The sequence below is a fragment of the Amaranthus tricolor genome, chromosome 7, assembly GCF_026212465.1.
Source record: "Amaranthus tricolor cultivar Red isolate AtriRed21 chromosome 7, ASM2621246v1, whole genome shotgun sequence".
In the NCBI taxonomy this organism is placed as follows: Eukaryota; Viridiplantae; Streptophyta; class Magnoliopsida; order Caryophyllales; family Amaranthaceae; genus Amaranthus; species Amaranthus tricolor.
This window is the reverse complement of record NC_080053.1, coordinates 27,347,339-27,372,659: the sequence shown is the minus strand read 5'-3', so window position 1 is coordinate 27,372,659 and position 25,321 is coordinate 27,347,339. Positions and strand designations below refer to the sequence as shown.

Sequence of the window (25,321 nt, the reverse complement as noted above, 5' to 3'; positions counted from 1 at the left end):
AGCTTGATCTTGAGTGCATGTTGGGTGTTCTTCCAAGTTTTTACATGATCTTGGTTTTTCATACCCTGTGGATTGCTTAATGTTGGGCTTTTGAATCATCGGGTCAGGTGTTAGGTCACGGTTTGATTTGAGTTCATTTTGATTCGTCTGCTCACCTCTATAAAATTCTTTTGTATTTAAATAGATGTGTGAGCAGGCTTGCTTTTATATCTTTTACATTTTGGTTAGTTAAAACCTGTTTAACTTTTCGTGCAAATGTATGAAATATCTTAATGCACTCAAAATCATTGACTTATTATAAATAAATCAATATTTGAATATATAATGTATGATAGAGAATTTTTATATATAAATCATGATGAATATTTTGTTTGATATTATTTGAAATAAAAATATTTGTTAATTTGCTTGATTTTTATCTTTTTACTTTTGAGATTTTCGGCAGGAAAAAATGGTTACAATACATGTGATTTAGATTACGATTTTAGTAGATAGATTGAAGTGAGAGTAAAAAATGTGGGATGAAAATTTGAAGGTTTCATAAGAGACCAAGACTTTTCCGACTTCCTCTCCTATCGATTACAATACTTGTAAAAAACATTAAAAATTCATGAACTAGCTCCTTCAAGTTCATTGCATGTCGCAAGCCTCAAAGCCTTAAGCTAATTAACCCTTTATGTATTCCTTTTAGTTTGTTTTTGATCAACAATTTGTTAGACACTTCCTAAGTTTGTATGTTTTATACTCACTTTTGATATGTTACCGACATACGGTTTATATGTTATCACCAAAATTTACAATGATATAATCATTTGTCACTTCGTATACCACTCTGTTTTACTTTTATTTGCTCATTTGAATAAAATGGTACACAAATGTGAATAAAAAAAGAGAAATTCAAAGTGGAACGATAAATGTAAATTAATCAGATATTTATTTTATATTAGAAACTCATTTTCAAATTTTACTTTGAGCCCCCAAAAAGTTAAGGACGACACTGCGTATTAAGATATTTTTCATAACTCTAATACAAAAGGATATATAATGATTAATATAATAATACTATTTAAGTGTAAATATTACTTTTTAAAAAATGTCATAGATTTGACTTTTATATAGTCCTTTCATTTTATCAGTCGACTCTGTAATCAAAAAAAAAAAACATATACCTTAAACACAATAATAAATATGAAATAAAACAAGTTTCCCAAAATAAGGATTTTATAATAGAATAAAATATGTTTCAAATTATTAAAATAAGGTTATCTTTGGTTGGAACTAATACGTAAATAAAATAAAATAATTGTTACGATTTTGCTTTGAGACTAACAAACAAACCGCTGATATACTATAAGCTCTTAGGCTTAGTAAGCCCTGGCCCACATATTAGAAAAACAGGCAATAATAAAGAGAAATTTGTCATTAATAATACAATAGAAATATCGTGTATTTTTTAATAAATTTACCAAAGGGATTTCTTGTTGAGAATAAACCCGCCTAATGTTTAATAGGTTACTAAATATGTAACTAAGGGTTTATTCTTAACTGATTGCGAATAGATTGTATTATTCTCAACAAGGAATCCTCTTAAATGAATTTATTTAAAAATAAATCATAAATAAATTTATTTTCAACGGATTACAAATAAATTGTAACATTAATGACAAATTCCCACAATAATGAACTAATAATAGTGTAGTGTTATAGCCAGCAACAGCCAATTCTCATGGAAAAGCTGCACTACGATCACATGCATCTAAAAGCTGCATTCTCATAGTAGCATCTCTTGCTAAAACTACGTTTTTCCTTGTGATTATCACTCAAAAGAGAACGCAACAATCCTAACTATCTATTTAGATTGAATTAATTAACTGTGCTTTTAGTTTAGTTGGATACAAGACGTGCTCTTATCCTATATATGGTCTAATATGTTAAAAAAACTAACTAAACTAAAAGTTTAAACTTATAATTAAGACTCTGGGATATCTTATCTACTTTAACATATCCCTTTATATAAAAACCTTTTAGGTTAGAAGTATGGATGCAGCACAAGACCACCTCATATTCGGCACTAAATATTCTACTTTATATAAAGGGTGGTTGACATTTAAACCCGTGACCTCTTATCACATTGTATCTGATACCAAGTTAAAGAACAATTAATCTCAACCAAAACGCTTAAACTGATGGTTGAAGTCTTGATCGAGATATATGATCATTAATTAGTTATAATTTTCTCTACTATACTATACTATTACTAAGCGTCTAACATATGATAGTAAGTAGCTTCTCTGCATGCATGTTGCATATGATAATAAAGTGTCGGTAGTTAGTCATTAACATATAGGAAAAGAAGTATACTTCCTCCGTTACATTATACTTGTTATATATCACTTTTTACGTACTTTAGACATAATTTTAATTATTTATATCTTAAATATTCTTAACTAAAAATTATAAAAATTTGATATAATGAAATGGTACTATAATTAGTGAATTCAAATAAGGTCCCATTTAATTATATTTATACTTACATATTAAATATAAAATAAGTTTGAAAGATAAATAGTATTATTATGTATAATATAGTCATTATTTCAGAAGGGATGGGGAAGTATAAATCTAAATGCGAAACAAATGCAAGAATGAAAAGAAGATTGCAACAGGGAAAAGGTGTAAATAACAGGCTTTGTTAAATATAGCTACGTAGACTCTCTTAACTTTAACATCATCAAGATGTCATTCTTGTACCGCATTCATATAAATTTGTGTGAAGCCAAAAAAGTCTTTATTACATGATCACAATAATATCTCAATTTGATCTTACAAAAAGAGTTAAATAATAAACTAAGCGCATGTTTGGATTGGGTGTAAATATTTAAGGGATAAAAAAATTAAAGTAAAAAATAAAGTTGATAAATAAGAAATTAGTGAAATTTAATTGTTGTAAAGGTGGAAGAATGGTTATAAAGTGGTGAAAAATAAAAGAAACACTCAATTTTATGGGGTAAATATTTATTCTAGGGGAGGGTGGGAAAATTTAATACCTCCCTAACAGGGAAATCATCTTCTTTTTCCTTTATTATTTTTATTTTATGTTCATTTTATCTTCTTCACAACTATCTCAACTATTTTAAATGTATCTCTATTTGCTTTTATTTCATTAATTTGACTTTATTTTCCACATTAAATATTTATACCTAATCTAAATATGCCCTAAAGAAGACATTATATGTCTATGTGTACTCTCATTTATTATATATAGCAGAAAATGTATCACAAAAATATTTAATTTAAAGCAAAATCTATCGCAATCTTCTATTATTTTGTTTTGGTTTAAATATATACTAGTTAATGTAAAATTGTCATTTAAAAATTTTCAGTTTTTTTATAATATTGTATGAGATAATATGATATATGTACTCTCATTTAATACATATAACAGAAAATGTATCACAAAAATATTTAATTAAAGCAACTTCTATCACAATCTTCTATTATTTTGTTTTGGTTTAAATATATACTAATTAATGTAAAATTGTTATTTGAAAATTTTCAGTTTTTTTATAGTGTGTATGATGATATGATATAATATAATATAATACATAAATAATAAGAAAAGAGAACAATAACACGTGGCTAAGTCTTACCTTTGGTAGATTCTAATTCTCTAAGAAAGGACAAAGCTGAAGCATGGGATCTCTTTGATTTTTTTTGTCAATCTTTCATGTAAATAATGTCTGCTACCCATACTTGAGCTTCAACTAAACGATAACAAGAATCATATCATCATCAAACAATTCAATAAATAATACTCTCTTCGTCCCACCAAATTTTACCCAATAATTAATTGCAAAACCAAGAAAAATAACACAAAAATAAATATTATATAAGATAAGTATTGAGAAAAATATGTCGATGAAATTAAAGAAATAATACTTTCATGATCAAACTGAATAGACTTAGGGGTTATTTAACAAAATAATTTTTTGGACAATTTTAATTTATTCTGATATAAATAGAGGTAAGTGGTCAAACCATCATACTAAAGTTTGGTAAATTAGTTTGTTAAAATAGTTTATTGTTATGAATAAGTTGCTCCTAACACCGTGTTTAAATCAGCTGATCAAACCAGTTAAAAAAATTAATTAGCCAAATCAGCCACTATAATCAGCTGTCAACTATCAAATATCAGTCGTTTGCCAAATACCCTTAAAAAAAGTGGAGCCCACTATACTATAAATATAGTAGAGCTTTAATTTGTTTTGGTTTCTTTTTGTTTTAATGGGTTACTTTTTTGTCTTGCTTGTTTTTATATGATAGTAATGATGATATATTCCTCACATCCATGATCTCTACTTTATTTTTTATGATCTTTCTTACTCTTTTTATGACTTCCTTCTCCATCTACACTCATCTTCTTCTGCATGCTGCTAACTATTTTTAATCTGTCAGCTAGCCACTCTTTTAGTACTATTTATACTCTATACAAAATTTAACATTAGGGTTTATTATTATTATTATTATTATTATTATTATTATTATTATTATTATTATTATTACCAATGGCACCAGTTGCATTGCCTCCTGGATTTAGATTTCATCCAACTGATGAAGAATTGGTGGCTTACTATCTAAAGAGGAAGATAAATGGTCATAAGATTGATCTTGAAATCATACCTGAAATTGATCTCTATCAATGTGAGCCTTGGGAATTACCAAGTATGCTTTTCACTATTCTCTCATTACTCTTAGTTACCTTTCAGAATGTAATTGTCTCACCATGAAACGAAACTATTTCACCATGAGATAGAATCATATAATTAGTCTATTTTTTTAATTCATTACTTTAAAATTAAAAGTGATCATTTTAACACACTATATGTACAAGAATCAGTCTAATAGAAATAATTTTACTAGAAACTGTTTTATTTAAGAATTTGTACTTACCTTTTTGTTTATAAGGTTGTTTGTTTGACTTAACTATTCAAAATAATTTTTTTACCGAAAATTACATTTTTTTTTAGAATTCTAAATTATGCTATTTTAAAATATTTTATCAAATAAATATAACTCTATATACTATCTTATAAATTTAAAATTCTTATTTGAAATTTATGTGTGAATTAATAAATTGACCCATATAGACTCTAATTCTTTTTAGTTCATAAATTATAATGTAACATTAATGAAGTTTCCTTAAATGTGTTAAAATTAGGGTTTGTGTAGGGTACTGTTAGTGGGTTGAGTTTCTCACTAAGGAGTAAGGAGACATTTATGTGACTAGCTAGGGTTATTCTTTATTGATTTTAAGTTTTTAACCATGCACAATACTTTGGATTTTAATAAAAATTGACAAACTTTAAACTAGTTTTTTTTCTTCTAAAAATTAGTTTACAAAATAAATTTCGTGTTTTTTTTAACATTATTATTTTTGTGTAGTCTATAAAAATTTATGTTTTAGTTTTCTTTGTATTATATTTATGCTTAATGAGATGATCTATACATACTATGTCAATTTAGAAATTTGAGATATTTATTGCAGGAGAAACATTAATTTTAATATTTGCATTTAGACGTCATAATTTTCTAAAAACCACTATGACAAAATATATATGTCTAATTTTCTGATATTTTAAATTAATTACCCATCTTAAAATAATAACAAAAAAATTGTAACATTCTTCATAAATTAGTTTAAATGTTTTTCAGTTGAAAACTATTTTTCATTGAAGTTGTCCAAATTTAATTCAATACGTATTTAATATTAATTTAACAAATCCTACAATAACTATTAACTAATGACTAAATAAGAGTAGATTACCAAAGGTTATTACTATAATTGTTAGATAAGAAAATGGTCAACATCAGGCTAAAATTACTTGCTTTTTGGTTGTCTATGCTTTTCTTCTTTGACGAGACTTCTTAATTCTTATATATATATATAATACTTGTTGCTTTCCTCTTACTCAACCCATCATAACTCTAAGGTAGCAAAATCATATACAAGTACTAATTCACTAATAATTCACTAATCATGTCAACGAATCAAGTGATAATCAGGGCTGGTCCTAGGCAAGGGTAAAACGGGCCTACTAAAAAAATTACAAACCATTTGTGTGGTAGATAGAATTGTTAATCATTAAGTTAGGCCATAATTCTTGTCTTAAATACCATGTTTATTGATTTTAATTATGTACAATTGCAATAATTATATTATAGTGTGCACAATCGGACATACTCAAAATTAGTCATTAAACTTTAGCTAATTTTAATAAGTACTTTTTTAAATTTTTTGTGAGCGTTTTTTTCTACTCATAAATATATGAATCTTTTTTATATTTTCAATTTGTTTCTTTTTTTATATTTTGTTGATTTAATATGTGTTAATTTTATTTTTTATTGGTGCGTACATCCAATATTATAGATATATAATTTTTAATCTATATTTTATACTTCCATCCTTTTTTAGTTATATCTCATTGTGACATTTTTTTTACTACAACATAATTTGCTTTCTGTAGGATATATTTAGCGATATTTAATTTAAATGTCGCTACTTTAAATTTCTAATAGTATATATAGAGGATTTAGTAACATTTATTAGACCCTTTAGCAGCATAATAAAAAATCACACTAAAGCTTTTTGCGACATAGGATCTAGTGATATTTTTCATAAATGCCACTATAGACTATAGTGACAATTACATATGCCACTAATGACCAAATAAAGTGTCGCTAAATCACTTTATAGTGAAACTTAAAATAAAACCAAGAATCACTACACTAAAAATATAAATTAGTGGTCTTTTCTAATGCCACTAAATCCAATGTCGCGAAAAGTTAAATTTGTTATAGTGTTTTATCGTAAAGTTGCACGTAAAATAAAACGGAAAAGATATATCTCGATGGCCCATAATTTAAGTTTCGCCCTGGGCCCTTAAAATCTAAGGGTCGGCCCTGGTCATCATCATGGGTGAATCCACACTAGGGCCCATTAGGGGCTGACACTTGGTAGGCCAGCCTCTAACGGCCCACCTCTACATCTCATTTGTACTTCCTCCATTCCAAATTAGTTGCAACTGGTAAAAATGACACTATTTATTCATCACTCTCAATTTGTGATTAATTTTAATCTATAGGTTAAAATATAGTCAAGTGAGATTTTGTTTGATTGGTCTCGTTGCAAAAATTATTAATATCAAATTTTTATAATTTTTTATTATTCATAATTAGAGATATTAAAGATTGAATTAGTACATTGGACTGCGTGAAAAAGCAAACGTCGCAAGTAAATTAGAACGGAGGAAGTATTATTGTAATTTTTGACGGTTTAACGATAAGAAAACCTTTAATTTTGCACGAAATTAGAAGTTTGTCTTCTAAGCAAAAATTTCTCTTTATGAGGATCTTTTTCCTTTGAGACTTTTTGACTGCATTCTCTTTTATATTATGAGTTGTCGTCTTCCTTTCGTCCACATACTCTGATCATAATTCTTATGACTTATGAGTGGAATAAACTGGGTACAATATAGTGATGATAATGATGGATTCGACTTTCTTTAACTTTTATTTTCTAATTTTAAAAAGTAATTTATTTATGAATATTTATAGCACATTAAAAAAAAAGAAATGAATATTCATGGCACATATTATTATTTGTAAGAAAATTTTGATGGTTAATGAAAAGAAATATGTGAAATTATTGTAGGTAAATCATTATTGCCAAGCAATGATTTGGAGTGGTATTTCTTTAGTCCAAGAGATAGGAAATACCCAAATGGATCAAGGACAAATAGAGCAACAAAAGCTGGTTATTGGAAATCAACAGGAAAAGATAGAAAGGTGAATTCACAAATGAGAGCAGTTGGTATGAAGAAAACATTGGTTTATTATCAAGGAAGAGCTCCTAATGGCCATCGAACTGATTGGGTCATGCATGAATATCGCCTTGATGAGGCCGAATGCGAAATCCCTTCCGGCTTGCAGGTAATAAATTTTACTCATTTGTTCTTTATAGTTTGAATTAAAGAGAAAAGTCGTATTTATTAAGAAAATGGATGGATAATAGTAGTAAATGAATTGTATGGATGAAATTAAAAGAGTTACAAACTTACAATGTATGGATGAGATTAAAATGAAGTAGTGCGCCATTGTCCAAAAATAAAAATGATACAAATTAAGTGGAACGAGCCAAAATGACAAATGCTGCAAATTCAATAGGACGGAGGGAGTACTTCTTTTGCCTGCTTCAACCAAATAAATGACCAAGTCTAAAAGTATTCTTTTTATCTCTTTCATCTTGCACTTGTCTTGCAAAAATGGACGAAATTTAGTGGAAAAAAAAATGAATTGGATAATAATGAGACGAAAAATCTGGTGGAGGATAGAAATAAACAGTTAGGACGAAGAAAAGTAAAAGTTTGTAGATAAAATTAAAAGAAAGATGGTGAAATCATTGCCAAAAAAGAAAAGAGTGTAAATCATTAACACAAACTAACATAAAAAGCGGTGCAACATAAAATTTAGACCCAAAAGTGTAAGATAAAAATAGTTTATTTGGTAATTTTAACTTATTTTGTTATTTTAGTTTATTTTGATAAAAATAGAGAATTGGGTGGTCAAATTATTCAATGCTAATATTTGGTAAGTTAGGTTGCTGAAATAGCTTATTTTTATGAAAAAACTATTTTTTAATAAGTTGATTGTAGCGGCGGATTCAAAATCAACTGGTCAAATCAATCACTGTAATTAGCTCTAATGGTTTTTTTTTCCCAAAATTCAGGATGCTTATGCATTATGTCGAGTATTCAAAAAAACAGCAACAACCATCTCAAACAACATAGCAACATCATCATCACAAGAACATACATTTACAAATATAGTTCAAATGACAAGTGATCAATCTTCAAGTATTGATATTTACTCTGAGGGAAGATGTGATGATTTTGATACCTCAGATTATTCAATTCCTATTGAAACATGTTCAACAACAAATAATCCTCTTACTCATGGATCTACTTCATTGTGTGATGTAGGAGATGGGCAATGGATGCAATACTTGAATGAAGAAGAATTTTGTTAATTACTTATCATAACATATTCATACTATGTCTACTTTTCCTGACGTGCAGAATGTTGGGCTGATGACCATAACTGTTCATATTATGCCTTTTTCGGCTTTTATGAGCACTGGATATACTGGTAGCACGATATGGCTTATATTCATATTGGGTGGATAAGTTGTAATTGTATGTTTATTTTTTTTCCCTCATATTTGGATGATTAAGAGGGATTTTCCTAATATCTTTTATATTTTGAATGGGTTTGGATAAGGAATTGGTGTTTTGACCCTTTTGAAGTGGGTCCATACTAAGAGTGAAGTAACTTGGTGTTTACTAGGAGCATGGTATATGTACTTAGCTACACTTCTAAAACTAAATTGGAATTTAAGGAAAATTGGATACAAAAATGTGTATTCTATAATTGATTAATTGTTTTAAACATTATTTGACTGGTTCATTGCTTTGTAGTGATAAATGGTATGGAGTATAATCCCAATTATTTTTCTAAGTTATTAGAATTATTTATATAGATGTTAAGAATAAATTAGATTTATGTTAGTAAACGTTCAGACTGTAAAATTTTGGATGAGTATTAGAGGAAGTCCCTTTATAAATATGCAATACCGTTGTATTAATCAACCATAATGAGTAAACAAAGAAAAAGATAAATTTCTACATATTGAATTTTTAAGCGAATTTGTACTAATAAGGTATACGTATTATAATCGATATCCTTTTATTCATCTACTAGGGGTATTTACTGAAAGAATTACTCGGGTTGCGTTTGTCATTAATAATAATGTCTATATATACAATATTGTTAATATACTTTAGGAAACTAAATATTGTCCTAATATTCTACAAAATCATAAAGATTCTACATAATCACAAAGAAATCAAAGAGATTTTATGCTAATATATTCTAATATTCTAACAATATATTCTAATATTCTAACACACCCCCGCAGTCGAATCGGGCGGTTTGGAGACGCTGAGACTGGAACGAAAGTCATCAAATAACACTTGAGGAAGGCCTTTGGTGAAAATGTCAGCGATCTGATAGCGAGATGGAACATGAAGCACCCGAACATTACCACGTTTAACTTTTTCTCGAACAAAGTGAATGTCAATCTCAATATGCTTAGTGCGCTGATGATGAACCGGATTACCAGCCAAATAAACGGCACTAATATTGTCGCAATAGACGAGGGTAGCTGTGGTAATAGGACAGTGCAGCTCAAGAAGTAAATTGCGAATCCAACAAGTTTCAGAAACAACATTAGCAACACCACGATATTCAGCCTCAGCACTGGATTTGGAAACAGTAGGTTGTCGTTTAGCTGACCAAGAAATTAAGTTATCACCTAGAAAAACACAGTAACCAGAAGTTGAGCGGCGAGTGTCAGGACAACCACCCCAATCAGCATCGGTATAGGACAAAAGAGTGGAAATATTAGAACGATGCAACTGCAGACCATAGGAAAGAGTACCCTTGACATAGCGAAGGATGCGATGAATAGCAGCCATATGTTCAATGCGTGGATCATGCATATATAGGCAAACTTGCTGAACAGCATATGAAATATCTGGGCGAGTGAAAGTAAGATACTGTAGAGCACCAGCTAGGCTACGATACAAGGTAGGATCGTCACAAGGAGAACCGGCATTAGCACAAAGTTTGCCGGAGGTAGCAACAGGAGTAGCAACAGGATTACATTGAGACATGCCAGCCTTTTCAAGTATTTCAGAGGCATACCTTTGTTGAGAGAGAAAGAGTCCCGTAGATGTACGAGTGACAGCAATACCTAAGAAATAATTAAGAGGACCCAGATCCTTCATGGAAAATTCAGAGCTTAGTTTGGACATAATGGACTCACGAAGTGAATCTGAGGAAGCGGTCAGAATAATATCGTCCACATATAATAGCAGATAAGCAATATCAGAGCCATGACAATAAACAAACAATGAATTATCAGAAATGCTGTTAGAAAAGCCAATAGTAGTTGCAAAAGTAGCAAACCGGTGATACCAAGCACGAGGAGCCTGTTTGAGACCATAAAGAGACTTACGAAGAAGACAAACATGATCAGGATGAGTAGAATCACGAAAACCCATAGGTTGATGCATGTAAACAGTCTCAGTTAAATGACCATGTAAAAAAGCATTCTTAACATCAAGCTGATGAATAGACCAAGACCTGGAAAGAGCAATACTTAAAACAATGCGAATAGAAGCAGGTTTCACAACTGGACTAAAAGTCTCATCACAATCAATGCCTTCCCTTTGAGATTTACCATCACCAACAAGACGCGCTTTATAGCGCTCAAAAGAGCCATCAGACTTGGTCTTGACACGAAACACCCACAATGACCGAATAATATTAGCATTAGGAGGACGTGGTACCAAATCCCAAGTATGATTCTCAATTAAATCATCAAATTCTTCTTTCATAGCTAACTTCCAGTTTGGGTCACGAAGGGCATGAAGGGGAGATTTGGGTAAAGGTGAAATAGAAACGGATAAAGCTTGAGAGTAGTATTTGGGATTGGGTTTGAAAATACCATGTTTACTCCGCGTAGTGATACCGGGGGGTGAGGTAGGAGGAGATAGGATTCATATGTTGAACCAAAGACCGAAAAGTTTTGTATTCCGAAGTTAGCCCATGAAGAACTTGAAGAGCCAATCGATTGTCGGTGATGGAAGTACCAAGATTATTAAGAGAAGTAGCAATACTTTCAATTTCATTGCAATAAGACTTAACATCGGAAAATGTGGATAAAGAAATGTCATTAAATTGAGATTCAAGATGAAGGATTCGGGATGTCTTATTATTTTGGAAATTGTTCTCAATACGAGTCCAAGCATCAAAAGCACAATCATCGGGACGTACTATAGTTTGAAGAAGAGAAGGATTAATAGAGCCATAAATCCATGTTCGAACAATATCATCAAGACGTTGCCAATCGGAATCTTTTAAAACTTTAGAGGAGTCATCGGGAAGAATATGAGAATCCACAAGATGAGCACGACAATGAAGTTTGAATAAAGTGACCCAAGTATGAAAATTGGAACCATCTTCATTAAGTTGAATGGGAATACTTGTTTTAATGTTAGTTATCAAAGTAGCGGGATGAATTTTGGTGGGAGAGGCCATGATGAAGAAAGGTGAAAGAAAAGAAGGAAGAAGAGAAAGACAAGGAGAAAGAAAAAGGAGTCGGGATCAAAAAACCGAAGCTTCTGATACCATGAAAGAATTACTCGGGTTGCGTTTGTCATTAATAATAATGTCTATATATACAATATTGTCAATATACTTTAGGAAACTAAATATTGTCCTAATATTCTACAAAATGATAAAGATTCTACATAATCACAAAGAAATCAAAGAGATTTTATGCTAATATATTCTAATATTCTAACAATATATTCTAATATTCTAACATTTACTAGAACAAAATTTTACTTTTCATGCATTAGAATCTATCAGTGATTATAAATTGTATCCATCAACTATTGTTCACTTATATATGTGTTCATCAATTTTTAATATATTTTCTTCATTACGTTATACTTACTATTATTTTTTATGTAATCCAACATATTATTTTGATCATTTATATATTATATTATGCATAACTAAAAAGTAAAAATTAATATTTTAAAAATATGAGATTAGACAATCTAAATCAGATTTTTATTGCAAATTAATATTAATATACATAATAATCTTGAATAGTAAATAGTAACCCAAAACTAACAATAATGTTATAGTTATTAGTTTTAAAGTCAACCAATCTCAAACTCCAACCCTCATTAATGGTTATGGAAGGCATCATTTAAGCATACAACTCATAATGAGGGATGAGTATGGATTAGATTTGAATCGTGTTTCGTTAAATTTAAATCAAGATTTAAATTTTTAATTAGACCTATATGCAGACCCACATCCATAAGGTTTGGAAAATTTGGTCTAGACCCAAACGATAAGGTATGGCAATTATAAGGTTTGGATTTAGTCGAAAACTATTTTTTTCAAATAACTAAAAAAAATTTTACATAATTTTTGTCTACTTATATAAAAATATTTAAACATTTCCAATTAACAAAGATTTTCAAATAGCTTATACTAATTAAAAGATCAAATATAATATATGAAATTTTCCACCATTCAATTTTTAAAACAGAACATTCATCAACTCTATCGAGTTAAAAAATAAGTGAATCAAAATGAGGATCAAGTCAAGTCTATCACGTTCAAGACCAATGCCAATCCTACTCAAAAGTCGCGACTCACAAAGGCTCAAGACAAGAACTATGTAATGGGCAATTTCCATAAGCAAACATGAAACCTTCATCCAACGCCAACTTTTTACGCTTGCTTTCCTACACAAAGAAGCTAACAACCTTCGTTAATCATGGCTGCCACGACAATGCTCTTTCTCTTTTTTATCATATTCACTCTGCACTTGCTCTGCCTCTTGACTCTTATGTCTTCCCGCTAACTCTTAAATCTTGTTCAGCTCTTAATCGCCCACTTCTTGGAACCTCCATTCACGCCCATTTAACCAAAACGAGTTTCCTATCAAACCCATTTGTGGGTTCTGCACTTGTTGATTTTTATGGGAAATGTGTTTCTTTATCATCTGCACGCCAAATGTTTGATGAAATGCCTCACAGAAATGATGTTGTTTGGAATGCTATGATTTCACTTTATGCACATTCTAATAATATTTCCATGGCTTTGAGGATGTTTGATTCCATGGATATTTCTCCTAACATTTCGACTTTTAATACGATCATCGATGGTTTGTCGAGGTTAAATGATGGGTCTTACAATGCTCTTGCATTTCATAGAAGAATGCAGGATTTTGGGTTGAGACCCAATTTAATTACTGCCCTTGCTTTGCTTTCTGCTTGTACAGGTGTAGGAATTCTTAAATTAATCAAAGAAATTCATGGGTATACCCTACGAAACGCCATTGATATGAATCCCCAGCTTAGAAGTTGTTTTGTGGAAGCATATGGGCGATGCGGGTGTGTTAGTTATGCTTGTTTCATATTTTATAGTATGAAAGAATCTGATAGAGATGTAGTAACATGGAGTAGCTTGATTTCAACTTATGCTTTACATGGGGAAGCAAGAAAAGCCTTGGAAATTTTTGATGAAATGGAAGGTGTAAACATAAAACCAGATGGGATCACTTTGTTGGGTGTATTGAAAGCTTGTAGTCATGCCGGATTGGCCGATGAAGCGAAAAGATACATTGCAAGAATGCACGAGGTTTATGGTGTCGAAATAACGAGTGATCATTACTCGTGTTTGGTGGATGTGTTGAGTAGGGCGGGGAGACTATATGAAGCCTACGAGGTATTGACAAAAATGTCGGTAAAGGCAACCGCGAATGCTTGGGGCGCTCTTTTAGGGGCTTGTAGAACATATGGTGAGGTAGAGCTAGCAGAGGTTGCTGCTAGAGCATTGTTTGAGATAGAGCCTGATAATGCTGCTAATTATGTGCTGTTAGCTAGGATTTATGCTAGTGCTGGAAGATACGAGGAAGCGAATAGGTTGAGGACCGAAATGAAAGAGAGACGAGTGAAGATATCACCAGGTAGCAGTCGGGTTTAGTAGGTCGGATTTCCCCAAGCGACAAGCTAATCAAGGGGATAGCGATTACAATCAAGTTCAAAGGGTTGTGTTGTGTGTGTGATTCACCTTGAAAAATGCTTCCATGTGTTAGTTATAGACTTAGCTTCAGGATTTAGCAACAATGATCTTAGATTTAAGCTAACGACATGTTAGCACCTCAATGCTACAAAATTGCTCCATTAAGAAGGCATATTTGAGTATAAAAACATTTTTTCTTGAGCTCTTAAATTTAGATTTTTTGCCAACCTCATTCTTTTGGGATCAAGATTATGATATTGTTGTTCGACATGATGAATACAAGAGTGTGTTGTATTTAGAGTTTGTTGTTCCACTTAAAAAGGTTTTTAAGAACAGGGTAGGCTGAGGGTATGAGAAAGTTATGGAGGGTAGGTTGCAAGATCCATCTAACACAAAACCTTACCTGAGGATAGTAATATAACCCAATTTTAAATGCAATGTTTGATATTGAGAAAGTTTCTATATAATTAATATACTAGCTAAAGTTAAAACTACAACGTCAATCTCTTATTTTTTTTTTCCACAAATACAAGAATCGAATTTAAATTAAAAATCTACCTATAAATTAAATATAATGATCTCACCTAAAACACTTGAGGAAAAAATCTAATGTCACCTAATTTAAAAACAATTTACGGTAAATAATACAAATTTTCACTATTTGTCTTATAATAATATCAACTTTATGTTGGTATTATTCATAGTTACCCAAAAGTTGGTATTATTATAAGAAAATTAGTAAAAGTTGCATTATTCACGGTAATTTTTCAGAAAAAAATAGTACACTATACTCAACCACTACATTGCTTTGGCTGCATCTCTTTTTCTGAGGACCGTTCTCGAGTTGAGGGACTCTCTAGTTACATCCTCCTTTCTGAGTATGGATTGTCATCTTCCTTCCCTCCCTATATCCTGGTCATAGTTTCTATGAGCAGAATACACTGTGTATGATGATGTGGACTCAAACACTACATCGCTTTGGAACACTCCAATAAAAGTCTTGTGGAACTTTATGATTTGAAGACAAGTATACCTTCCAATCCCCAAGAGTGGCATTAAGATCATCTATTTTAGCATCCAAACCAATGCAACAATTAGCATGCATTGTACAAACCTTATTGAAATCTTTACTTGGTGTACAAAACCCTCCAAAATAATCTGTGCTCATGAACCTAAATTTCAACCCAAGTCTTCTAACGTAAGTACCATTTTTTATTTGATTAAAAACATCTTGTTCATGTAACTCAGGATAGGTATGTCTTGAGTGTACCCAAAATTTGTAGAATTTGATGGTGCGTTTGTTGGATCTTACAAAAAGAAACCCATTGTTTGGTGCATTTTTTATGTCTGATTCTTGGCCTATAAACCGATCACATGACGTTTGGAAGTCTGAATAGAGTGTAAAATGTGGAAATGGATTTCGAAACCACATAACGTCTGTATCCTGTAAATTTAAATAAAGTTACAACTCGCATAATTCATTATAAACAAATTCTTGTATGTGACTTATACATTGATTAGTCTAACTGAATTCAACTCACTTGATGTGAAGCACAAGGTACCTTTTAGATTTGAATAAATTGTTAATAATAAATCAACCTATGCTTAATCTGCTAAAAATAAATCTATCTATTATTATTTATTTTTAAATAAACTCACCTATTAAGTATATTTGCTAAAAATAAACCGATCTATTATTTATAACATCAACAATCTTTAAAACTTCTTTGAAAGTTACGAATTAGGAATAAACAATAGCTGAATTTATTTTCAACAATTATACTCGCTTTATTTTCAGCGGATCGAGCAAAGATTATGTTAGTTTTTACAATTTCCCTTTAGATTTTGTGTTGCGATTCATGGCTTATTCCTATATAATAATTATTTTGTAGCAATAAAGATAAAATAATAGTAAATCATTTATTCAATATATCAAATCCAATTGACTCAATAAAAAAATTTATCTACTATCTCAAAAATTTTATTTTTCTTAATTACCGTGAACATTTCTTATGAAAACTTTATTAAAGAACGGAGGAAGTAATAAAAAAGTTATTTCTGATTAACTGTAAATAACAAACGTGATAAAGCTTAAAATTAAAAAGAGAGTTAGAAAGATGAATTACCGTGAAAATAAAGTTAAATCCAAGTCTTAAAATAGTATGCAAGAAGGCAAGTCTTCCCCACATCATTTCCAAATAGATAGGAGTCATAAACCTTGCTTCATTAGCCATTGTTGATGATTGATTAGTGTTTAGAAAGTAACAATGTGACACCTTTTTTTGGCATCGAATATGAGCTTGATTATCAACTGTAATAACTAACAAATGATTGAGAAGCCATGATGTATTCTTTCCTATTTTGAAACTTTCTAAGAATAGATCAAATATTGAGTTTGGTGCTGCCCATGCCTCGTTTAATGTTGTTAATATCACTGTTTTCTCTTTTGTTGAAGCTGCTTCTAGAACATTCCTTAACTCGTAATACTTGTCTTTCACCTGAATACACACATCCAAATCCATGTTAACAAAAAGATTTTTTTTTTATCCAAATGAATGATACAGAATATGTTTTAGTTTTTCGTTTAAAATAGTTTTAAGAAATTAACTAAATCAAAAGTTTAGACTAATATTTGAACTATCAAAATATGTTATATATATATATATATATATATATATATATATATATAGGAAGAAGTTCAAGTGAAAACCATTCTTATAAGAGAACTGTAAAAACCATAAAAAGGTGTTACTTTTCCAGAAAAACGTGTTACTTTGTATTTATATATTTTTTCTGAAAGTTACACTTTTTTGGTAAAAAGTACCAGATTTTTTAAAAAATAAAAGTAACACATTTTTTGTACAAAAGTAACACCTTTTCTGTATAAAGGTAACGTATTTTTTGATTCTCATATAAGCTTGGTTTTCACTAGAACTTAACCCTATATATATATATATATATATATATATATATATATATATATATATATATATATATATATATATATATATATATATATATATATATATATATATATATATATAATTGCGGTGTTGTTTTCGACATTTTATGAGTCCTAGCCAAATGAAATAAACTGACTCTTTCTACAGAGGGTCGATTTCGATTATTAATGGGTGTTTGGTAAAAATAATGTTATAATTTTAAAAGTACAATGGTATTCTACGTTCTACGTGATAATATTGTTGAATTAGGATATTGGGTGACTTTCTACCTTTGGATCCTAGGCAAATGTATACACTTAACTAGGAATAGGAACGGCCATGTATACAAGATATTTCACTTGAATAATAAAAGGTGAATGAGATTTGAAATTGTAATATTTCATTCATGTCAGTCTCTGATACCATATTAATAAACAGAACTAAAACCTTAAACAAATAGTTCATTTAAACCTTATAATAAACTATATACTCTATCAAGTTCCTCACACTATAGTTTTTTAGGCTAGAAGTTAATACAACATATAATTTATAACTATTACTAAATATTTCACTTAAATATAATATCTCATCACATTGGCTTTCGAATATAACATAGAAAAACCTACACAGCCAACATGTTAAGTTGATGGTAAAAGCATCAAAATGCACAATAAGATGAATTTTTGACACTTATTAAGGAAGGGAAAGAAGACTAACCAATACATTTCTTGAAGATGCAGTGATATTGTAATACCCCAAATAAGACTTATGGAAACGTCGGAAAGTGGGTTGAGTAAATTTCCCAGAAAATTTGTTGGGTGAAGATGAGTATAAGATGAGAAAAGCAGCTCCAAATGTTAAAAAGATTAGCCAAACATTACTTAAGCCTTTAACTTGTTTAACCGCCATTGATGCCCCCATGATTAGGAAGCTTAATTACCTCACTCTCACTTACTATTTAATTATAGTTGTTTAAGTACAACCTTAATTAGCTTCTTGTTTGACTTTTAAACTACCCATTCTTCACTTCACTTCTAGAATTAGATTTATTAATAATTACACCTTAATCTATGCAATTTGGCACGTGATTAGCTGGCTCCTCGTATAACTGTACCTTAATTAATACAAACACTTGCGTGAGACAGTTTCATAATAAGGCGCTTTCTATACATGGTTGAATAGCCTAACTAATACTATTATTAACATATGAACTATTTGTTTTAAGGTGGTTTCACCGAAAAATAATCTCTTACGTAGCTCTTATTATAATTGTTATACTCTCTTTGCCTATCAACGGGGTTCTGATTTATTTACTATTTTAAAAAGTTAAGGTCAATAGCAGATTTAGAATTTATATTTCGTTAGGTCAAAAAGTTAAATTCAAAGTCAATTTTATCACTAATGAAATAAATTAAAATTTATAATATAAAAAATTCAATGGATTTTTATTTTATTTAACAAGATCTAATGGTTCGATTAAATTATTTAGATTTAAAAATCCAGCAAAAGTCTATGAATTATCAGTGTTTTTAATTATTATTTACGTTTTTCTTTTAATTTCATCCACACGTTTAAATTATATTTTTATCTCATTTACATTTTTTTATTTTATTATTATTATTAATTATACTTTTTTACTCACTTTTATCTATTTTTGTTGTTTGCTCAAATTTTATCCTGATAGTAAATGATATGGAGTGAGATTATATCCATAGTTAATTGATCGATCACCAATAATAATCATCATCATCCTACCCAATGTATCCAACTCATAGAAAAACTATAGACAGTGTCTGAGGAGGAAAGGACAGCGGCAACTCATAACCATAAAGGAGAGCGCGGCCAAAGGAGTCCCCAGGCTCGAGAAAGATAAAGAGACGTATCTACTCGGGAAAATTAAATTAAATGCCTATAAATAAGTAGAACCAACTACAAAATAAAAAGAAAACAATAATACTAATATTAAAAAGAAATGAGAGAAAGAGGGTAAGAACACTAAAAAGTAATCTAAGAGGAAATCAGTAGTCTAGAACATAGATATAGCACCTCTAACTACCCCTATCCCTAGTCAGGTCCTCAAAGAGGTTTAACTCATGCAAGTTAGCTTTTATTTGCTCATCTCAAGTTTTCCTAGGTCTTCCTCGACTCTTTTTATCCTCTACTATAATGCTTTCTACCAATAATAAGGCATAGAATAATTATTACACGAGGTAGATCGTAGAGGCGTAGACCTTTACCATGGTTGATCGATTTGATTTAGAAAGAGGTATTCTAATTAAATACTGATGATTTGTAATATTGGTAAATTATACTTATATGGAAAATTTTGATAGGGTGGGGCTTTAAAAATTTTATTTTATTTTGTTTTGTTTTGTTTACTTTATTGGTATTTTTTTATCTTTTTGTGGTGATTTACAAATTGCAGTGATTGATTAAGAATTTCTATATTTAAAAATCAAGGTATTTTTATTTGATTGATTTTTAGCGGATCCAACCTATTAAGAGTTTTATATCCAGTTGCCGGAACTTATTTTTTAAAGACCAAATTGGGTGTGCACATTTTTCGTTGTAGTCTTCTTGGAAGGAGCAAGGATATGATCATTTGTCAATACCCTCTTTTCTACGACCTAAACTTGTGCGGAATATTAGGTTGATGACTCTAACTCTATAGAATTTACATTGATGCGGAATATAAAATATTAGAAGTACTACATTTTAAAGAAGATTCAAATTGAGTTACAGTTAAATTTAACCATAAATATAGTTATTTTTCAATTATGAGTCAATATTTTTAAGTTATGACCCTTTATTCTTTAATAAAATTAAAATTAATCTTATTTTAGTTTTTTTAGTGGCCGTATGATTTAAGTTATCGTGGGTGTGAAATGTTGATTTTTATTTATTGGGGAATGGCTCTTCACACATCATTTATGTGAATATTTTGTTTCAAAGTGTTATTGACGCATACCATACGATGAGCCTTTAGTTATTGCGCAAATTAATGATTACGTGTAAATTAAGATTTTATACAATTAAAGAGATTATCACAAATAAATAATTTACGAAGTGTGATTTAAGTTTTTTTGGAAATAATTTTGTAATGACTCTATTTACTCAGTCAATAGTAAATCGGGTTGTTACATTATCGAACTTAATCTCATCAGCTTATTTACTTTAAACAATGTGAGCTACGACAACGGTTGAATTGAAGATCAAATATTGTTCAGCGCTAGAAGACACTGGCCGGAAAGCAAATTATTGTTTGACATAAATGATAATCATCGACCAATCTGTTTCCCGGGATATCTCCATCAATATGTTAACCACCACTAATAAATGTGGAATTTAACCCCTCATCATTAGGGTTGAAACTTCTCCTAAATGGTGGGATTGAAACTTACCACTAAATAATTGAGAAAAATAAATACCAAAAAACCATCACTAAAGATAAAAAATTAAAAAAAAAAAAAAAGAAAATTGAGAAAACAATCCAATGCAAGACAAGGAAAAATATTAATGTTTAGACATTTTTATTTGAACTGAAACGTAGTAAAATGACGAAACAATTTACTTATCAGTGAGTGAAATTATTCTTGAACTCATTAGTGTTCGACTGAGACCCATACAACACATATTTAATACTTTGTTATATACTCGGTATAAAATCGAGTTTTGTGTGCGAATTGCTTTTTTACATAACTCTAAATCCATTTTGAAATTGTGTCAATGTCGAATTGAATTGTAAGGTCAAGTAGATATTGGATTGTTGAATATTTTTTGAACACATGTCACCTCTACAAACAACACATTGGTTCAAGGTTATTATGTTCACTAATTCTCTATTAAGGTCGTCTCATCGTGAGACGACTTCAATTAGGTCAGCTCAAACTCTTTGAAAAAATATTGCTTCATGTACAAGTGTAAATTCATATTTCATTATTTTTTTTTTTTACTAATAAATTATTTATATAGACTCGTTTCACGATGAGACGGTCTCATAGAAAACTTGTTGTTCCTGTGTTTTGTATTGAAATATTTGCCGTTTAATCAGACTCAAGTCTCATGAACTCCAATACACATTTTGGCGCAAGCCCGGTACTATTAAATTGGGCCTTGTATAAAATGGGGCCGAATATCAGGTTGTGCTTTTGCATTAATTGAATCAGATTGGGATTTAAAAGGTGTCCATAAGGTGGATTAGTAACTCGTTACTAACAGCAAATTACAAAAAAAATACAAAAATAAACTTGAGGTAAACTTAATTTCAAAAATAAGCGTTTTTATGTCCGAGTCTAAGATCAAGTTAGTTTGCAGTTACTAATAACGAACACAAAAATTGGTCAAAAAAAGTCAAAATTGTTAATTCGCAATTAATAACTGCGAATAAAAGAAAGACAATATCATATCGTTAGAAAGGAAAAAAATGAAAATTATGTTAGTTCGCGGTTAGTACTGCCAACAAATATGTTTTTCATTTTTTGTCTCTTCTAACGGTATGACATTGTCCTCTTTTTGTTTGCAGTTAATAACTGTGAACAAACAATTTTGACTTTTTTTGACTAAATTTTTTGGTCGCTGTTGGTAATTGCGAACTAACCTGACCTTAGGCTCGAACTAACCTGACCTAAGTTTACCCGAAGTTTTTTTTTTTTTTTGTTAAAATTGCTTATTTGTTTCACATTTTCACTCGTGTGAGGGACCTCTCTTGATAAGATGGACCTTAAAATAAGAAATCAACAATCAGTAAATAATTTTTACCAATTATATTTTTAACAGCTTGCAAAAATAGTTGGATTATTAGCTAATATTTTTAGCTGGTCAAATCAACTAACAGCTGCAATTGACAACTATTTGTCAAACATGTCCTAAGTTGAAACATAGTCAAGTGGGAGCATGAGATCTTATTTGATTTGTCTCAATGTAAATTAAATGTGTATCAGCTTTTGAGAATCTATAACTATTACTAAACCAAAACACTGTTGACATCATCACTATTTAATATTGCTTGCGTGTCACAACCTCAACAAAAATTGTCCCTCCAAAACTCTATTATAATCTAATAATGCAAAATACAAATTACAATTAGGAATTTGTATTTTCCCTTTGTTGATGGCTAATAAAACTTACAAAATACACTAAGAATTAACTTAAAGATTATCTTTCTAACGACAACCGTTATCCGGAAACTTGATACTTGTTGTAGGCGTGTAATCACTTTCCTTTTGTAATATTTCCCCATAAAAGGTACTTGGGTTTTGAATTGGAAATTCACAACGAAATACAAACAATACAACACACCCTTAGTACTTAGGGTATGTCACTTAACAACAAGTGTTTGATGAATTATAAGCTTTGGAAGTTCTAACAAAAGTTAATTACTCTCTTGAAAGAACACAAGACAAAGTGCAAGAATGAGAATTCAGAAATTAGGTGTAGTGATCATTCTTCCCTAAGTCCCTATTTATACTACTCCAAGTATAGCTAAGGGTCATGGCATATTCAATCACCCCTTGATGACCAATCATAATGGCCTTACATCAATACCATTAACCAAGGTATTCATGAGCATTATTCCTCTCAAGTACTCCTTTGTAAAATCAGAAATGATAAGGAAAGGTAAAGACACAACAGTTAGATCAGAGGAAAAAGCCGAGTTGGCTTTTGCTCCAATCCCAGAAAAGTCGAGTCGGCTTTTCCTGCTAGACAAAATTGGTTTTCCAGAATTTAAAGTCGAGTCGGCTTTAGGCCCAATCTTAGGGAAGCCGAGTCGGCTTTTGCCGACTCGGTTTTCCAATTTCCTTTTGTTCTATCCTTTGAATTCCTTTTGGACCTTGTATTTTAATACACATTGTCCCACTACTTTTGTAATACTTTGGTGATTATATACTTAGGATTATTAGACGCTAAATGTTCAACAAACTCAATGATGATGTCATTGTTATTATGACTAATATTTATAGTTTTGACTTTATTATTTTCTAACTAGACTATAATATTTTCCATATTAATTGATTTTATACTTTTTAGGTCACATCATTTAATGTATTAGAAAATCATATAGTTTTATTTTATTTCATTTTTTTCAATTATTTATAAAATCTTGTCAATTTTATTCATTAAATGAGTAATATTTAATTAGTGTATTGGTATATTTTGAGATAATTAAAAGATAATATACTTTTATTAAAAAAAATTATTTATACTATTGGTTACTTAAATGCAATGCTTAATTTCAATATGATTTAGGTTGTGACTATCTTTATGCATGTCACTTATATTTTCTATGACAAACAAATTATTTCTTGTTTAAACTTTATAAAATAATTTTACATATTTTTATGTTAAATTTGATTTTGAAGTGTGTTATTAATAGTTGTAATACTTTTTATAAATTAATATAATATTTATTTTTGTTCAAAATTAACAAATAGAAGTATAAATATAATTATATGAAATATATCATTAAATTTTTTTGTCTTTTGTTGTGATTTATTTCTCATGAACTAAATTTTCACAATCATTTGCGCACACAATATAAATTATGATACAAATCATATATAACGTATACAACTATTCAAAGGGAAATAAGATATAACTATAATGTAAAGTTTATTTCTTAAATGATACAAATATGTTGAAGGATTAATAAAACCGTACATCGCATGGAAACTATCTAGTTTTTAATGAAGAACAATAAATAATATTTAGAATTAAAATAGTGCATTGACAAGTGTAAAAAATAAAATAGGACATTAAATTGATAGTTTAAGGAAATAAGTAAAAACCACAAATTAACTGGATTAAACATAAAGAGTACCTTATCGAAAGAAAAAGTGTGGCATTGATGATCGACTAAATCCAATATAATTATTGGAAGAAAGGGTATCATTATATTCCATTTAAACCAAAAATTAATCCGCTAATCTCTTGAGAGACCATCTTTTTGAGAGACGTATCTCAAGCTCAACCCATAAAGATTAATGCCTACTTATTGTATTCTTAATGCTTAACTATATTATCCTTAATGCTTACTTACCGTATCCTTAATGTCTACTTTCAATAACTTAAATGTCTACTTACATCATTCTTAATGGCTACTTATAATATTTTAAAAAATATATAATAAACCGGTCTAATTAGAGATAGTCTCTCAAAGAGACCGGCTCTCACAAGAATTTGTCAAAATTAATATTGACTTGTTTAGAGGGAAAGTGAAAATTAAAAATTCATTTTAAGAGTATTAATGATTGGAAATGATGGGAAATGGAAATTGACAAAAAAAATAATGATAGGAGAGTTAACCTTATGAATCAAGAAATTTATCGATTAAAATAGTTTTGGGTCATGGCAAATAGATATGAAAGCTTTATAAAAGCAGCAAGACGTTGAACGTTCCTTGATTCCACAACATAAAAAAGATATCGGTAAATGAGAAAATCACATTAGGTTTTACAGATGCAAAATTGAAGGTGATGAAGGAGAAAGCACACAACACGATATTATTGAGTCTAGATTATCATATTATCATAAATGTTACTGTGCGACACGATGTTGGATTTCTAGAGATCAACTAAACCATTAACCAATAATTTGCTACTCGAAGAACATGTACTAGGCTTTCATATACAGTCATGTACGTCATTAAGAGA

The 25,321-nt window shown here is 29.8% G+C and overlaps 3 protein-coding genes across 3 annotated transcripts; 2 read left to right on the top strand and 1 right to left on the bottom strand.

The window, feature by feature from the left end:
• The first annotated feature begins 4,451 nt into the window (after window positions 1–4,451).
• Window positions 4,452–9,488, top strand: LOC130817743 (NAC domain-containing protein 54). The gene is made up of 3 exons (XM_057683603.1): window positions 4,452–4,722; window positions 7,712–7,989; window positions 8,786–9,488. Exons 1-3 carry the CDS (start codon window positions 4,566–4,568, stop codon window positions 9,083–9,085), a joined length of 735 nt encoding a protein of 244 aa, XP_057539586.1. The 5' UTR covers window positions 4,452–4,565; the 3' UTR covers window positions 9,086–9,488.
• A 3,784-nt stretch (window positions 9,489–13,272) lies between these two features.
• LOC130817652 (putative pentatricopeptide repeat-containing protein At1g03510) lies at window positions 13,273–15,254 on the top strand. Its single transcript, XM_057683484.1, has one exon. The coding sequence runs from the start codon at window positions 13,408–13,410 to the stop codon at window positions 14,689–14,691; it is 1,284 nt and encodes a 427-aa protein (XP_057539467.1). The 5' UTR covers window positions 13,273–13,407; the 3' UTR covers window positions 14,692–15,254.
• Window positions 15,255–15,691: 437 nt separating this feature from the next.
• LOC130818662 (uncharacterized protein At4g15970-like) lies at window positions 15,692–18,593 on the bottom strand. The gene is made up of 3 exons (XM_057684821.1): window positions 18,411–18,593; window positions 16,857–17,228; window positions 15,692–16,174 (listed from the first exon to the last, which is right to left on the bottom strand). The coding sequence occupies exons 1-3, from the start codon at window positions 18,591–18,593 to the stop codon at window positions 15,692–15,694; spliced, it is 1,038 nt and encodes a 345-aa protein (XP_057540804.1).
• Window positions 18,594–25,321: the final 6,728 nt, after the last annotated feature.